The sequence below is a fragment of the Chrysemys picta genome, chromosome 22, assembly GCF_011386835.1.
Source record: "Chrysemys picta bellii isolate R12L10 chromosome 22, ASM1138683v2, whole genome shotgun sequence".
NCBI lineage: Eukaryota > Metazoa > Chordata > Testudines > Emydidae > Chrysemys > Chrysemys picta.
Window position 1 is genome coordinate 7,568,800 of NC_088812.1, and position 17,672 is coordinate 7,586,471.

At 53.6% G+C, this 17,672-nt stretch overlaps 1 protein-coding gene across 1 annotated transcript in view; it reads right to left on the minus strand.

Moving 5' to 3' along the window:
- Window positions 1-1,174: 1,174 nt before the first annotated feature.
- Window positions 1,175-17,672, minus strand: part of LOC101932045 (adhesion G protein-coupled receptor E2-like) — a 42,120-nt gene continuing 25,622 nt past the window's right edge. The window contains exons 2-10 of the mRNA XM_065576175.1: window positions 14,267-14,323; window positions 6,993-7,054; window positions 6,264-6,458; window positions 5,488-5,717; window positions 4,677-4,743; window positions 3,218-3,309; window positions 2,781-2,949; window positions 2,557-2,664; window positions 1,175-2,030 (exon numbers count right to left, since the gene is read on the minus strand). Coding sequence (XP_065432247.1) covers window positions 1,974-2,030; window positions 2,557-2,664; window positions 2,781-2,949; window positions 3,218-3,309; window positions 4,677-4,743; window positions 5,488-5,717; window positions 6,264-6,458; window positions 6,993-7,054; window positions 14,267-14,323 — 1,037 coding nt within the window. The 3' untranslated portion in view covers window positions 1,175-1,973. The remainder of the gene's footprint in view (window positions 2,031-2,556; window positions 2,665-2,780; window positions 2,950-3,217; window positions 3,310-4,676; window positions 4,744-5,487; window positions 5,718-6,263; window positions 6,459-6,992; window positions 7,055-14,266; window positions 14,324-17,672) is intronic.

Below are 17,672 nucleotides of genomic sequence, written 5' to 3' on the forward strand. Positions count from 1 at the left end.
TAGCTCTGTCCCCCAATAATCCCCACCCTAGAACTGACCAGGGGGCAGGTAGCTCCCTAGCCTGATGGGGGAGGAAGGCCACAGGGCACCCGCCCCCCGGATGCATATGCTGGACCCTACCTGGTGAGGCCCCACTGCCTGGGCCCGTCTCCTCCCTGAGGGGCTCGGCCGCGATGCTTATCTTCTTGATGCTGTGGAAGGGGATGGTGTGGGGTGTGGTGGCGTGTATGGGAAGGCCGTCTCCACCACCAAGCGTCCCCGGCTCCCCTGCGGCTGGTGGCAGGGGACCTCTGCAGTTGCCCAGCCATGGCAGGAAGAGTGGGGCAGTGGGGGACCCGAGACATCCCACTTGCCACAGGTGGCAGGGAACCGGAGCTCTCTGCGGCCGTAGGCGGTGGGACCCCCCCACAACTACTTAGGTGCCGTGGGGAACGGGCGACTTCAAAGTGGGAGAGTGGGGGTGGGGGACCCCAGAGCTCCAGCAGCAGTGGGCACTGAGCTGAACTCGCCTCCCCGTTTTCTCAGTATATTTTTGTAGTGAAAGTCAGGACAGGTCACAGGCTTCCATGAATTGCCCATGACCTGTCTGTGATTTTTACTAAAAATATCTTTGCCTTACTCATGGTCACAAGCTTTAGAATCGTGGTTGTGGGGTTTCCCAGATTAATGCCAGGTTCCTTTCCCCTTTTTATTAAAAGTTCTCTTTGTTATACACAGACTCAGTGCTTGGGAGAGGGAATGCATTGCCTCAGAGAGGTGCCTGGGGTGGTGTGAAGTTTTCCCAGATTACTGGGTGAGGGTGTGACGGGTTTGGTCACAGAGACCACTTGGGACTGTCACCTGATGTGCTGAAATTACCTCTGAGCCTGTTTCCCCTGCCAGCTTGGGACTCCAGCTCCCTGCCTTGTTGAGTCAGACACGCTAACGAGCTGCAAGGGTCTGGGCCGTGTCCCATAGCTGCAGACTAACTAAAAACAGCTCAGCTGTTTACCTATCTCCAGCACCCAGACACCCAGCTCCCAATGGGATCCAAACCCCAAATAAATCCATTTGACTCTGTATAAAGCTTGTACAGGGTAAATTCATAAATTTTTCGCCCTCTATATCATGGTATCAGGGACAGAGAGATATGCTCAGCTGTTTGCTCCCCCAGATATTAATCATTTACTCTGGGTTTATTAATAAACAAAAGTGATTTTATTAAGCATAAAAAGTAGGATTTAAGTGGTTTCAAGTAATAACAGCCAGAACAAAGAAAGTCTCGAAACAAAATAAAACAAAACACGCAAGTCTAAGCCTAATACATTAGGAAACTGATTACAGGTAATATCTCACCCTCAGAAATGTTCCAATAAGTTTATTTCATAGACTCCTTCCTATTCTGGGCCCAATCCTTTCCCCTGGTACAGTCTTTGTTAGATCCAGCAGATATCTCAGGTGGTAAACAGGGGTTTTCTCATGACCAGCATCCCTTTGTCCTGCTCCACACACTTTTATAGCTTTGGCACAAGGCGGGAATCTTTTCTCTCTCTGGGTTCCCACCCCTCCTTCTAAATGGAAAAGTACCAGGTTTAAGATGGATTTCATTATCAGGTGAATGGTCACATGTCACTGTAAGCCCCCCAGTCTCCATTCCCCATGGGCTGGCCCACACGTACACAGGGAGGCTTTCAAGTAACTAAGGCCATTTACAACTGATTGTTTTGGGAGCACCCTTAATGGCCTCCACTTAATATGTTTTTCATCAGTGATACAGGTTTATATCTTATTCTCCTAACTCCAGATATAGAACTAAATCATGCAAACAAATAGGATGAACACACTTAGTAGATTACAAGCTTTCTAAAGACACCATACAAGGGGTATTTAGCATAAAGCATATTACAGTTTTGTCATATTCATGTGACAAATATGAGCATATGAAGTGCAACGTCACAGGGGGCTCCAGCCGGTTCTGATTTGTATTGGAACCCCTAGGTATTGAACACGGCCCTGGTGGCTGCCGACTCCGCCTGGCAGAAGGGTTCCACCTGGCAAGAAAAGCAGAAAAATGACAATAGGTTCCAAGGCCACTGAGAGTGTAATGTGCAAACTGGTGGGTTGTCTCTGGGAGGCAACACACAAAGCCCCTGGATCCTGACCCATAGGGATAATGGAGCCAAGGGAAATTCTTCACGGTGCTGCCTGCTCACTGGGGATGATCCGTCTGCACTGACAAGGTTTCAGTCCCAGGGGACAATCTGATGTATTCAGATCATTACAGTTCAAGAGCCAATGCCTGCCTAGTCCACCTGAGTGACCCCTGGAGCTCCCAGGAGAGCCAAGGGAAGGGAACGCGGAGGTGCCAGGACAGGACATTCTGTTCTGGTGCCTAAGACATCTAGGATACACCACGATAGTGACCGACTCTCACTAACACTTGCAGTGACGTTCCCAACTGGCTCATAACCAATCCTGCGTCATTCGGGGGCAAATCACCTTTACAGCAGTAATGAGACGCAGCTAGAGATGACTGTGTCACAGGCTGGTATTGGAACATAGCAGAGAATCTCTTACCGTCTTGGTGCTGGTGGTGGGGACAGCAGACATGGATAGATCGGATGTCTGAGATTTTGTGCGGTACGTTCGGAATCTCTTGATCCATCTCCTGTACTCCTCTCTCACCTGGAGAGTGAGGGACACGGTCACTGCACTATGTAAGTAACTCTGAGAAGATCAGACATGGCCACCGCGAGGCCAGTGAAGGTGCTGTGTGGGCGCTGACGGGCCGTGGGCATTACCTGGCGATTGAGGAGACAGTGCACCAGGAAGATGAAGGGTCCCTGCAGGCTGATGGCAATGAAGAATAAATACCGCATGACCATCATTGCTGGGCCGACTTGGAGGAAACCAAGGATCCATGTGCAGCCCAGAATGAAAAACTGGGCAATGGCTTTAAAGGTCAGTAACCTGGATAAAGGCAGATGGAGAGATCCCGTTACAATAACCCTATGGAGAGTAATTGGGCCAGGAGAATCTGGGCAGAATGGGGTGGAGCTAACATCTCCAGCTTTCCTGTGTGGGACAGGGTTACTGTCAATAAAAACACTGTGTTTATTTGTTCCCATGGACCCTAGATATTCTGTTCCCCTCCTGCAATCCCTCACACCCTCCCTGTGCCAAGGACCCTCCAAACCAAGGCATCTGACCCTCCAGGATTTTTTTGTTACCTTCTCACCTGTGGTCTCTGAGGGTGGACACATCTGCATTGAGGGAGGAGAGTGTTTTTCTGAGGATCCACAGAGTCAGGGCAAAGAACGTTATATTTATCTGTGGGAAGAGTGGGAAATATTTCCTGTAAAACAGCCCATCCGGGGCCGATGACTCCAGCTGAGGCAGAGAACGATCCCAGGGGAACGAACCGAACACTGCAGAACCGGGGACTGTTTGTTTCTGGTGGGAATCATCCCCTCTCCTGTAATATCCCCTGGCAGCTCTCGGTCCCTTCCCATGCGTGGAGCTGACAGCACAGCCAGGGCTGAGATGGATCAATGGGATCACAGAGGCCAGATGCTCCTCAAATAAATAAATTAAATAAATTAATGGAGATATCCTATCTCCTAGAACTGGAAGGGACCTTGAAAGGTCATTGAGTCCAGCCCCCTGCCTTCACTAGCAGGACCAAGTACTGATTTTGCCCCAGATCCCCAAGTGGCCCCCTCAAGGATTGAACTCACAACCCTGGGTTTAGCAGGCCAATGCTCAAACCACTGAGCTATCGCTCCCGCCCCCCAGCTATCGCTCCCGCCCCCCTAAATTTTATGGAGATATCCTATCTCCTAGAACGGACCTTGAAGGTCATCAAGTCCAGCCCCCTGCCTTCACTAACAGGACCAAGTACTGATTTTGCCCCAGATCCCTAAGTAGCCCCCTCAAGGATTGAACTCACAACCCTGGGTTTAGTAGGCCAATGCTCAAACCACTGAGCTATCCCTCCAGTAGAGTCAGTAGCAATTTTGTGTTTACACTGGTGTAACAGAGCAGGATCTGGCTCAGAGATTCCAGATCCTGCCTCTAGAATACTTCCTGCCACTTTCCAGCTCTAACAAATTCCCCGCCTCCACAACGTCCCCAGGGGGTAGGGAGGAATATGTAGGGACATTTGTTCCCCCTCCCCCCCCTCAGAAAAACCACTGCAGAGTGCAGCCCTCGCCCTTCCTTGTTCCTTGGGTCATTAACTAGACTAGATCACACTCTTGCTGTCTTCACTTGGCAAAACTCCTGACATCCATGGGAGCTGTGCCCGACTAAAAGCTGTAGGCCTTGGGATGCAGCACAGGGACTAATCCTGCGAGTAACCCAGCAGATGAGCCAGGTGGGACCTAACTGGGTTTTTCCTTGTATTTTATGGGGAGGGATAGCTCAGTGGTTTGAGCAGTGGTCTGCTAAACCCAGGATTGTGAGTTCAATCCTTGAGGGGGCCACTTGGGGGATCTGGGGCAAAATCTGTACTTGGTCCTGCTAGTGAAGGCAGGGGGCTGGACTCAATGACCTTTCCAGGTCCGTTCTAGGAGTTGGGATATCTTTATAATTTATATTTATTTTATATACCACATTCTCCTCCCTGCGTCACTGAAATCAATGGGGTTACAGAGGTAAATGGAGAATGGGGCCCTGTGTTTCTGCGAGGTACCCACCAGGATTATGGCACAGACTGGACCCTGGAAGCTCCAAATAAAGCCTCTCTCCGGGCTGAGAAAGCAGCTAGCGGGAGGGAGGAAGAAGAAGGTGACGTTAATGGGATTACTGCCCTTTTTCAGCCCCGGGGGCAGAGAGGGGGTGTCACAGGGCAGCTGGCTCTCAAAAGCGAGATGGATCTCAGTCTGCCTGTGACATGGCCGACTCCCTTGCAGGCAGCAGGTAAACAGCCCTCCCCATGTACCTCAGCATCTCCTGCTTCCAGCCACCACTTCCTCTTCCACCTCCTCAATGACCCTTTCTGGTGGATGGGCGCAGTATTGCTGGAGGGCCAGACATGCAGCGGATGGACATTGGCCTCACTGCACTGAAGGAAGTGGAGCTGCCCTGATTTACACCAGCTGAGGATCTAGCCTGGGGTGTCTAGAACACGCCACGCCCTGTTTTAGTGAGTCGCTCACTTTAGAGGGGGGATCCTCAGGGATTTGCACACAGGAAGAAGGTGCATTTGTTTCCTGCCCACCAGCCCCACAAATCCAGCCTGGGAGCTGGAAGTCAAGCTGGGATCTCTCTGGCTTGTTCTTCCGCATCATCAGTGGGGTGAGGAGTGTAGATGTCTGACAGGTGGGCAACTCAACTACAGCACTCGGGGCAGCTTAGTGTCCCTGGGGATGGGAAGGGTCCCGGGGGACATTCAGCTCCCAGGCAGGGTGAGCAGGGAAATCTCGGTTCAAGTCAGACCTGGGGTGAGTCGGACAACTGCATGGAAGCCACATCCCAGCTCCCCTTCGGGATGGGCGCTGCACGTACTATGTGTAATCTCCGTAGCCTTTGTGATTCACTGCTGCAGAAATAGCCACCACCAGGGCTGGGAATCCGTAGCCGAATGGGTACATGAATCTCTTAATGAACCGGCTGGTGTAATTCATGACCTGCAGGTTCCTGACGATGAGGAAGAGGTGCAGCCCCTCCAGCAACATCCAGGAGAAGCAGGCCAGGAAGAGGTAGTGTAGGAGCCCAGCAGTGACAGCACACGCCACCTGGGGGAGACAGAAAGTCCAGGGACACTGCAGTGGGGAAGGGAAATGCTGAGTATGGGGGAGACCTGCCGGGGGTGGGGGGGTGTCACACCAGGATTCTTGTTAGCAGAGCTCTGCAATCATAATGCTCCATGACCCAGGGACGGCAGGTTCCTCGGTCTATGGAGAGTCCTGCGGTTGCACATTGCTGATGCAGGAAGGGAGCAGAGATTAGTGGTTAGAGCAGGGGAACAGGGCTCAGGGGATCCAGGTTCTTTTCCCAGCCCTGCCACAGAGTCCCTGGGTGACCACGGGCAAGTCACGTAGGAGAGGAATCGAGGCACAGGGAGACTGTGACATAGGGATAGAACTGGCTGAACTCCAGGGGTTGGGGACACTCAGACCACTGTGCCCAGTGTGAAGGGGCCTAAGAGGCTGGAAACATCACCCAGAAACCCCACTGTGCCCTGCACAGCCCAGAATCCAGGGAGCACAAAGGGGTTCAAAGCCACATGGCCCGGCCCTGCTGCGAGTGGAGGAACAGAGCAGGGGAGAATCGGGCCATACCTGATTGTCGCTCTCGGGCAACGGGTTGAAGACGAACCCGTGGAGCACAAAGAGGCAGAGGCAGAGCTGCAGGTGGAGGGAGGTGCTGACGTTGCGGATGGAGCGGCACAGGAGGAAGGTGAGGATGGCGAGCAAGAGGCACAGCAGTGACAGAGTCAGTGCGACGTATCTGACGATGGTCAGTGGGTCACTCCTCTGTAACACAGCAAAGGGAGAATCACCAGTGACCCCAGCCCAGCCCCCTCGGCTCCGACTCAGCCTTTTCCCCAGCAAAGCCTCCAGTGGCTCCATGGAGAGCTTTGCCCACGGCTGAGTGCGGAGCTCAGGGTCCAGCCCTGTGATCCGAGTCTCACGGTGAGATACCGTCTCTGTGGTGGGAGCCATTAGGACGGCGAAGCTGGAGAGATGGTCACAGCTGCAGTTGGTGTGAGTGCTGTTCGTGTGCACGGCGGTGCAGCCGTCCGGAGACCAGCTGCCGCTCTTGGCCACTACTTTCCAGTAGACACAGAGAGCCTCGTCCTCCTGTTTTTTAGCCGCTCTACTAGAAGGACGAGGAGGATCGAGTCCCAACAATGAAAGGAACAAACACAGGATTGCCCTTATCTGGGATGGGGTTTATAGGGGTCACCATAATACTAACTGCAAAGGTTTTTGTCTGGGAATTTCCATATTGGTGATAAAAAACACAGGGCAAAATCCTCAACTAATGAAGGATGGATTCAAACGTACCTGCGGAGAGAAATTCCTGTGCGTCTTTTCCTCGTTCTCAGCGCTGGAGTTATTGCCGGGGCCTTAGAGCGATGGGAAGAGAGGAGCAGACGTTAGAGCTTTTTATATCAGATTTTCATCTCAACTCACTCCTGCCTGGGGGAAAATCCCCTTCTCTTCCCAGCCCCGATGGCTGCTCTCTGTCCACCTGCCAGTCCTGTGATGCCAAGAGTTTAACATGCGGCTGCTACAAAACTCCCCCCCTTCCTGCCCGTGCGGGGAAGGGGGTCACACACAGCTGGGGGTGCACGGGGGGCGAATGACCATTGAGACACCCCCCACCGATTGCAGGGGGCGTGGTCTGTCGGTCAGTCTGTCTGCTCCATCTAACCCCCCCCCATTCAATTCTCCTTTATTCCCTGCTATTCGCAGGGCCCCAATCCCTGTGGCACAAACCCTCTCCCACCCCCCAGATTGGGGGCCCAACCTTTTCCAGACCAGGACCCTGCGATCCCCTCCCTGCACCAGCCCTGACAGAGCGGGGTTAAGGCGGGGGCCCGATCAGCCAGTTAAGCTGCAAAGGGGAAGTGACTTAGGCTGCGTGCAGGGCACTAGCTAGAAGGAAGCTCGCCTGGGAGGGGACAGGTGGGGCTTCTATACAGCCCAAGGGCTGGGCCCAGTGGTGGGGGCCTGAGGCAAGGGAGGCTAGGGATCCCCGAGGGGGGTAGGAGCCCGGAGGAAGGGTTTCACTAGCAGGCATAGGAGAGAGGGGTCTGATTTTGAAAGGCTCCCCCAGAATGGGGATCACAGCGTGACCTGGCCGGACGGCCGAGACACAGGGTAGCTGCGACTCTGGGAGCTGCAATGGTGGAAGAGAAGAAAGGAGGTGCTGAACAGGAGCTAGTCGTCAGAACGGGGTGCCACGCTCAACGTTACAGGCCCCAGCCCGATGGTTCCCCTCCCCGTTCGGGATACACCCAGCACCGCCCCTCCCATGGAGCACTAGGAGAAGGGTGGGTGGGCTCTGCCCAGGGGAGTGCAGGGGAATTGGATGCTGTCCCTTTAAACTAGTTTCTTTGCTCTCTGGTGACGCTCACGGGGGTTGATGGCAGAATCCTGCAGACCCCCAGATGCGGCCAGGCCCTGCACGGCTGGTAAACAGGTTGTCTGGAAGCCAGCTGGATCCGGGGGATCCCCCTATTCCTAACACTGCGCAGTGAGGAGCAGCCCGACAACGTCCATTCCTGGACCCTGCTGTGACCCCCAGGCTCAGGGCCCCTCGGACGGATGACGCCAGCTCAACACTCGCTGCCGATCCGGCCTGTGGAAGCTGAAGCTGGAGGAGACCTGCCCAGCCTGAATCCCAGCATAGCCCCAGCTGGAGTCGCCACCCAGCGGTTCAGCAATCTGGCCCCAAACAGTGGGGATTGTACTGTGCTCACCTGCTCCTGGGCCTTTCACCACTGTGGAGAGTCTGATCAGACAGACGGGCCCCGCCCTGCCCGGGCACAGAGAGCCCTGCCGTGATCTAGCCAAACACTGGAGTGCCGTGCACTTGCCAGGCTGTCAATGTGGGTAGCGCCAGCTGCTGGGCAAGGGGGATGTCGGGGCTCCATGGTGCAGCGGGGTCACTGACCCCATGCAGGGAGCGGGGTTTTCTACCTAGGAACCCGGCTTGTACATGCAGAGACGCACTCGTTCCGGCCACTAAGCGCTCCCTGATATTTATCCATAACGCTTTTGCTTCTCACAGAAATCCTTGTGGCTAAAATCCCCTTCGCCTGGACATCAGCAAACATGTCAATCAGCGGGGAGAGTCAAGAGCGCTCACGGATCCTTCCCTTGGGCCGTGCTCCAGCAGCTCTGTCTCAGACTCCCCTTCTCTCTCTTTCCCGTGACAGGCTGGGAGTCAGAACAGACACTGCCCGGGCGTGGCGCAGAGAAAGAGCGAGACCTCAGGGCAACCTGGTTAGTTTCACCCTCCATACATGCAGGTTAGTTTCAGAGATCCTGGGTAAGCTCAGTGGCCGTGCATTAACAGCATCGCCAACGCCAACCAATAAAAGCCCCAAACCGTGAGCCAGACTGCAAAAAAGTCACGAGATATGATTTTTAAACCAGAGATTTTTTTTAACAATCCATTTTTGTTATATCCTTGGGGGCAACAGTTTTAGGAAGAAATCACTGGAGACACAGAGAGCTGTAAACCTTGCAACCAGCCATTTATTGCCACACACTGAACTAACCAAAAACGAGCCAAAACTGACTGGGTATCCCCTAATAATCTAACTCAGTTGCCATAGCAACACAAGATTCTATTACTATGACACCCAAATACACAACATATTCCTCCCCGCTTAATAAGAACGTCTCCTAAATAAAACAAACACTAAACTAGAGAAGGGGGGTAGACAGCCTCCGTTCCTGGCTAAACCCCGGGGATTATTTTGCCCCGTAACCGTGGGTTTGCCCTAGCTAAAGGAGTACTACTAAAGGAGGAGTTCTTTGAGAGAAAGCAGGAGCCCGGTGAAACTATCCGGGCATACGCGTATGACTTCCAGGAGAGAATGAGCAAAGTGGAGCGGCGAGACCCTTGACGAGTTCCAGACCCAGATATGATTCTAAAAGAGCAGTCGGTGCTGGGGCTCCGGGACGACTCCCTCCGACATGAAATGAAGAGGAGGTTTAAAGAAGAGCCCAGTAAGAAGTTCCACGAACTCATGCAGGCTGCCATTATGTGGTCAGAAGAAGAGGAAGTTCCTGTGGCAGAGACAGCCAAGCCTAACCCCCGTACACGAAGTGGGGGCCTAGTGAATGCAGCTGCTGGGGAAAAGGCCCTCCCGCAAACAGAGATAACATTGGAAAGCTTAAGTGAAGCTGTCCAAAAACTGGCGGTCCAACAGGGGGAGATGCTGAAAGTGATGACCGAGTTGATGAAAGAAAAAAATCCCATTAGTATGCCAAAGTCTCCAAGGGCACCGGGATCCCGAAGAGCCCCACTGAAGGACGAGCTGGGAAGATACATTTGTTACACTTGTGAAAGGCCAGGACATACTAGCCGAGAATGTCCACTGAGAAGGAGAACAGAGACCCAAGCACTCGAAACCAATGGGGCACCAGGAGCGAGTGGTCCATCGACAGTAGAAGGCCAAGCAGTGGCAGAAGGATTCCTAGGCCTGTCTTCATGGAAAATCCCTCTGCATACAGTGTTGAGAGGAACGTGGGCAGTGCCAGCATATCTAACGACTTCTGTACACGAGCATTTGGAGACCGTCTAACTGCTGAAGTATGTATAGCAGGGTGAAGACCAGATGTTTGTTAGATATTGGTTCAGAATTCACAACCATTACTGAGTCGCATTTTCAAAAATGTTTAAAGGACAAGGAGCTGACCATGCACAGCACACAGTTTGTACGATTAACAGCTGTTAATGGACTGGCAATCCCAGGGGTGAGGTGCCTTGAAGAAGACATAGAGTATATGAGCCAGACACTGCCAGGAAAATGCATCTTCATCTTGAAAGACAAAGCCTCAAAAGGGAGCCATATGGGAGAAGGAGTCCCAGGGATTCTAGGAATGACATCATTAGTGAGCTGAAGGAGCTACTCTTACAGGAGAAGGAACCAGGAGGATGAACCGTCACGAGCACTCTACGAAGAATGCTGTGCTGAGTAGAGTACTGGCTTGAATGGCGAGGCAGAGTCATTCCCTGGACCCCACAAGGCAGATTGGAAATGTTAAAGAGGGCAAAAAACGGAAGACCATTATTCCTCCTTTGAGAGGGAAGGTCCTTGATGAACACTGCTGTGTACCAGGAAATGCCAATAGATATCGAGCTCTTGTAGAGCCTACATCTGGGTCAAACCTACCTAATGGACTCCAGCCAGCCAATGTACTGACTAGTGCCATCAAAGGAAGAGTACCAATGAGTCTTCTAAACTCAAGCATGACGGCTATGGAATTGCAACTTGAGGAGGTGATCCCTCAGGTGAAGGTAACATTTGGGGAGAATGGAAATGAGCTGCAGGTGACAAGGGAGAAGGGAGGACGAGTTACCTTTCCTCAAGAATGATGTGGTGGGAGACTGCCAGTTCCAGTTCAAGCAGCACGCCAAGGGCTGATTCCTGCACAGGTGGCTAACATAAGGGCATTGCCAGAGAAGCATCAAGAAGTCTTTTCTAAGGATGAGGTGACCAATTACGATGACCAGGTCAAAAGTCACCACGACAGGCTGGAGAGTTGCTCTCAGTACAACTAAAGTCAGCCCAAAGTGGGAAAAGGACTTATGATCGCAAGTCCAGAGGGGCTCTCATCAGAGCTGGTGACTGTGTACCAGTTCGTAGCCATAGACACTGAAGATGTAATAAAATAAAGGACAAATGGGAGCCAACAACAATCCCGAACTGCCAGTGTACACTATCCAGCCTGAACAAGGAGGTCCTGAGAGAGTAGTACATAGGGACCAGCTAAAGCGTTGGACTATTAGTCTGACCAGGGCTCGTAGGCAGCATTTCCTGAGGAGACTGAAACCAGTGGGGTAAACCCAAACCCTAACGAGAATGGCCAGATCCCTCAAACTGACCCAGTATTACCCAAGGACAGGGAAATAGAAAATATGGGTAACGAACCACCAGTCTTAAGAAGGTCCCAGCGAGCTAATGAGGGTGTACTGCCTGGTAAACTTACAGATGATTATGTTATTGGTTCTATGAGTGTTTTAATGAATACAGTTATGTATAGTATGAAGAAGTGGATGTGGAATGTTAAATATGTTAAATGTTCTTTTGATAATTGTTAATGGGTTTGTGATATAACGTGATGTGGGTTTCTGTTGTTGCCAGGGGACCAGGATGTACTGGTGTGAATACTGTGGCTGTGGCAGAATTTTAGCAAGGGGGGATGTAAGGGGACTGTCGCCCCCTTACTAACATTCAGTGGGGGCGCTTTGGTTGGCTGCTCCCAGCACTGAAAGAATGGGGAGAGGCCAATGCGCCAGGTCAGCCTCAGCCTCGGAGACTGATTGACAGGGTGGACAGGCTAATCAGGGAGTCAAGAGGACAGAGGAGTCCCGTCCTCCGTGCGAGCTGGGATTGCCTGGGTCAGTCAGCGTGGGGCCGAGCTAAGGAGAAAGCAGGGGCCCGAGCTGAGCTGGGGAGCAGAGCCGGGCCAGATCCAGAGGGAACAGAAAAGCAACCCAGGAAGCAGGTCAAAGTTAGAAGCAGAGCAAGAGACGCCGCCCAGGGAGAGCAGATCCTGTGCTGGGAGCAGAGCGGCAGCCACAGAGCCAGGTGTGGTGAGCAACTGGGGCCAGCCAAGGGGGGACCTTGGGCAAAGGGCCCAGCACAGAAAGACAGCCCCAGCCAAGGGCCCTTGCAGGCCAGACTGGGAGGGGGATCTTAACCCAACTGGGGCTGACGCTGGGAAGAAGGGTCCCACCACCCAAACCTGGAGGTGTGTGGCCACCACCATTGCAAGTGTCCAACCCGCAGCATCCCTGCAGCACTGCCAGGGCCCGAGAAGGAGACCTGGGACCTACAAGGAACAGACTGTGAATTGCCCTGATGTCAGGAGACACTGTTTGTGATGTTCCCTGCCTCAAAGCAGGGTGAGGTGTTTTCCTTTAACCTTTCCCATTTTCCTTATTCTTTTTTTAAATTAATGGTTTATTAAACAACTTGTATTTGCGTTAAATTGTATGAAATGATCAGTGGGTCAGGGAGGTGCCCAGTGCAGAGAGAGTACCCCGGAGAGGGGACACCCTAGCCCCTGTCCTAGGTGACCACAGCAGGGTTGGGGGTCGAGCCCCCCAGGAATCCTGGGCCCAGCCTTGTTGGGGTTACGAGGATTCTGCCAGACAGGAGAGTGGAAGGGGAGTCCTCAAGGGCAGGGAGGCTTCTGGGTAAAGGAGGTGGGAGCGAGGATTCAGATCCTTTCGCTAGCCCACTTCACTGGGGTAGTGCAGATGCCCAGAAAGTTCCCCACAATAGCAGGAACATTCCTCCGCTTACATTTTGACTCTTCCCAAATCCCAAATAGAGAAGGGAGATGGGGAGCTTCTGTTCTTCCCATCTCATAACACGAGAGCAAGGGCCAGTCAGGGCAGTGAGAAGAGGGGAAATTCAAAACTGAGCCAAGGAAAGGCTGTTTTGTGCAGGAGTCAGTGAGGTCAAGAATTTAGCAAGATTCAAGGAGCGACTGGACATTCCTATGGATGATGAGAACAGCCAGAGTAGGGTGACCAGAACACCCAAGTCAAATATCGGGATGCGGGGGGGAGGGTGACGCGGGGGGGGGGGGGGGGGCGTGGCCAAAAAAACAAAACAAAAAAAAAACCCTTCCTCCGCAAGCGCTGGAGGGAGGCCCGGGAGACTCAGAGGGAGTGCGGGGCCGGGGTGAGTGAGAGTCCGGCCTGGTCCCGAGCAGGCAGGACTCAGTCGGGTGGTAGGGAGAGGAGGGGGGCGGCCTGCGGTGCCAGGCGGCGGCTGTTCTCCCCCCCTGGGCAGTGGGACTCGGGAGCAGCCGCTGCTGCAGCTCCCACTGCCGCGGGGGAGGAAGCGGCCGATGGCCAAGCTCGGCGGCTGCGGCTCTGGCGTCCCCGAACCCCCCGAGCCGGGGCCTGCTGCGGGGACCCAGCAGCGCGCACGCTGGGCCCAGCCCCTGGCCAGTCGCGTCTGGGCTTCTGCCCAGCTGGTGCTATCCCGCGGCGGCCCCAGAGTGGGGACAGCAGGCCCCAGCCCCCCCGTCCCGCTCGGGTCCCGCAGGGCAACGAACGGGGCTGGGCTGCCGATGCCTCCGCCCCGGGGCCGCCGCGTGATAGCACCACCTGGGGAGCAGCCCAGACGCGACTGGCCAGTTTGAAATGACTGTTCATTTTGAAAATTATTTCATCTCCCCCCCCATGCAATTTTTTCCCCAAGTAAAACCAAATATTCCTCTGAACCGAATCAGCATTTTCTGGTAAAAAATGGGTCCTTGGGAAATTCCTGCCCGGATCTGCCCTCGCTCCAGCCGCCAGTGTAGAGCCCTGGGCCCCAGTTTCTATTCTCTGCTGGCCATGGGGCTGGGAAGGGAAGCGGAGGGCTACGCAGGTGCCTTCTCCTCTCCCCTGCACACACCCACCGTGCTCTATAAACCCACCCCAAGACGCCCACGCCAAGGTGCTGCTCCCGGCTCACCAGACCTGACTCTGCTCTCCTCCCACAAGGGAAAGGGACCGGAGGGGGCGGAGGCCGAGGCCAGAGACCCTGGGCAGCCGGGAGTGCTGGGGAAGGTTAGCCAGGAGGAGTCAGCCTTACCTTGTATGCCATGATTCTGGGCCACGGTGCCCCCCAGGCACAGGGCGATGCAGAGCCCTGGAAGGCAGAGACAGGGTAAGGCACCATGGGCAGATGATAACCACCACTCAGCTGCACACACCCCCAGCCGCCCCCGTCCTGCCAACAGAGCCCTGCTATTTTTGCGCCCGAGGCAAGAATATAAAATTGCGCCCTCCCCTCTCCATATAATTTCATAGTAGTTACTTTGTAAAAAAAAAAGAAAAATACGTAAATAATAAGAATAATAATGATACTAGAACCTTTATTTATTTTAATCATAAGATCCGCGTACAAAATCAACCAATACATATAAGGTGTGCATCATAGTGCATCATGAACTGTGGGGGTCGCAGTCGGGGCTCACAGCCCGGTGCAGGGGTCAGGGCTTGCAACTTGCAGCCGCGCATTGGGGTCAGGGCTAATGACCCCCCTGCATAACTGGGTCATGATCCCCCGTTTGAGAACCAATGCTTTATAATTACTGTAGGGTCTATTCTATTTCTTTTCCATTTCCATTGTACATTTGTCGTGACGCAATGTGCATATTATGTAATTATAATTTTTCATAAGATAATAAGAATTACAAAACCTTATTTGTCTTTTTCTGCGCCCCTCAGCTTTAGGCGCCCTTGTTACAGCGCTCCCTGCCAATCCCGGGCCAATGGCCAGTCAGTGCCCTGCCGACGGTGGAATTAAAGATGCAGACACCTGGTGCTCTGGAAAATCAGCCCCAACTGGGATCCCTGTTCATATTTTTAACTGGTTCCAGTTGGGAACTGGACTTTTTGGCCATGGCAACTGGGTCTTTTATTGTGTGTATTAGCAACAAAGACCAGGAGCCCCCATTGTCAGGGCCAGATTTACACTTAGGGTGCCCCTAGGCACAGGGGCTTGGTGGTTGTCCCCCCCCCCCCGGCTTGGAGCTCCAGGGACCCTGCCACCTGGAGGTGTCTGAGAACTGCAGGGTGCTCCTGCTGCCCGGAAGCTCTTAACCACCGTGGGCGATGGGGGATCCCCACCACTTTTAACTTTTACGTGCCCAGCTGCCCAGCGACCCCCTCCACCCACTGCCCATCGCCCCCCACCCCTCTGCCCAGAGCTGCCCCATGAACTCCCCCAGAGACCCACTCTCCCAAGCCCTGCCCCCGGCCCTCACTCACTGGCCCCCCTGGGAGGTGACGCTGTCTGCCGGGCATAGCAAGGAGCGCTCCAGCAGCAGGCCTGTGTGGGGCTGTCTTCCCCTCAGCCGGCCCTGCCCCCTGCTGGGACCCAAGAGTGGCAACATTTTAATTTTTAGGTGCCCCATAGAATGCCGGCGTCCATAGGCACATGCCTGCTGCACCTAATCAGAAATCTGCAGCTCCTTCACTTTGACCCTCCCTACTGTAATCGGAAATCCGGCCCTGCCCATTGTGCCAGGGGCTGCCCAGAGCCGACTGAGATCAGGGCCACATCATGCTCGGTGCTGCACAGACACACAGTGAGCCAGTCTGTGACCCAAAAGGCTCATGGCAATAGGCAAAGGGAGGATGGGGAAACTGAGGCACAGCGAGGGGTAATGACTTACCCAAGGTCACCCAGTACGTCCATGCAATGGACAAACCCACTTGGAAAGGGGAAGCACCGAGGGGGGATGGGGTGAAAAGACAGCACAGGCTGCTGTTGATCTGCTTTTCACTCAGGTATCGGCCCAGATCCGCCCCCTCCTGCTGGTGTTTATTTATAGCCTGTTGCTCTGAATCATTAACCACACGCGGGTGCAAAGAACCAGATGAAAAAGGACCCGTGGGGCGAGTGCCAGAGGTGATGTGCAAAGGGGAAGCACAGCAGGCTGTGGAGGCGATTGTAGCGATTGCAGCGCGGCGACGAGAGTGATGAGGAAATTGACATGGACATAGACCTCTCACAAAGTACAGGCCCCAGCAATGTGCAAATCATGGTGTTACTGGGGGAGGTTCATGCCGTGGAACGCCGATTCTGGGCCCGGGAAACAAGCACAGACTGGTGGGACCGCATCGTGTGGGACGATTCCCAGTGGCTGCAAAACTGTCGCATGCGTAAGGGCACTTTCATGGAACTTTGTGACTTGCTTTCCCCTGCCCTGAAGCACAAGAATACCAGGATGAGAGCAGCCCTCACAGTTGAGAAGTGAGTGGCGATAGCCCTATGGAAGCTTGCAATGCCAGACAGCTACCGGTCAGTCGGGAATCAAATTGGAGTGGGCAAATCTACTGTGAGGGCTGCTGTGATCCAAGTAGCCAACGCAATCAAAGACCTGCTGCTATCAAGGGTAGTGACTCTGGGAAACGTGGAAGTCATAGTGGATGGTTTTCCTGCAATGGGATTCCCTAACTGTGGTGGGGCGATAGACGGAACCCATATCCCTATCTTGTCACCGGAGCACTAAGCCACCGAGTACATAAACCGCATGCGGTACTTTTCAATGCTGCTGCAAGTCCTAGTGGATCACAAGGGACGTTTCACTAACATCAACTTGGGATGGCCGGGAAAGGTACATGATGCTCACGTCTTCAGGAACTTTACAGGTCTGTTTCAAAAGCTGGAGGAAGGGACTTTCTTCCCGGAGCAGAAAATAACCGTTGGGGATGTTGAAATGCCTATAGTTATCCTTGGGGACCCAGCCTACCCCTTAATGCCATGGCTCATGAAGCCATACACAGGCAGCCTGGTGAGTAGTCAGGACCTGTTCAGCTATCGGCTGAGCAAGTGCTGAATGGTGGTAGAATGTGCATTTGGACGTTTAAAAGCGCGCTGGCGCAGTTTACTGACTCAGATAGACCTCAGCGAAACCAATATCCCCATTGTTATTGCTGCTTGCTGTGCGCTCCACAATATCTGTGAGAGTAAGGGGGAGACATTTATGGCGGGGTGGGAGATTGAGGCAAATTGCCTGGCTGCTGATTACGTGCAGCCAGACACCGGAGCAGTTAGAAGAGTACAGCAGGGCGCGGTGCGTATCAGAAAAGCTTTGAAAACCAGTTTTGTGACTGGCCAGGCTACGGTGTGAAAGTTCTGTTTGTTTCTCCTTGATGAACCCTCCCCCACCCCGGTTCACTCTACTTCCCTGTAAACTAACCACCCTCCCCTCCCCCTTTCGACCACCGCTTGCAGAGGCAATAAAGTCATTGTTACTTCACATTCATGCATTCTTTATTAATTCATCTACACAACTAGGGGGATAACTGCCAAGGTAGCCCGGGAGGGGTGCGGGAGGAGGGAATTAAAAGGACACACTGTAGTTTAAAACTTTAAAACTTTAACACTTATTGAAGGCCAGCCTTCTGATGCTTCGGCAATCATCTGAGGTGGAGTGGCTGGGTGGCCGGAGGCCCCCCCACCGCATTCTTGGGCATCTGGGTGAGGA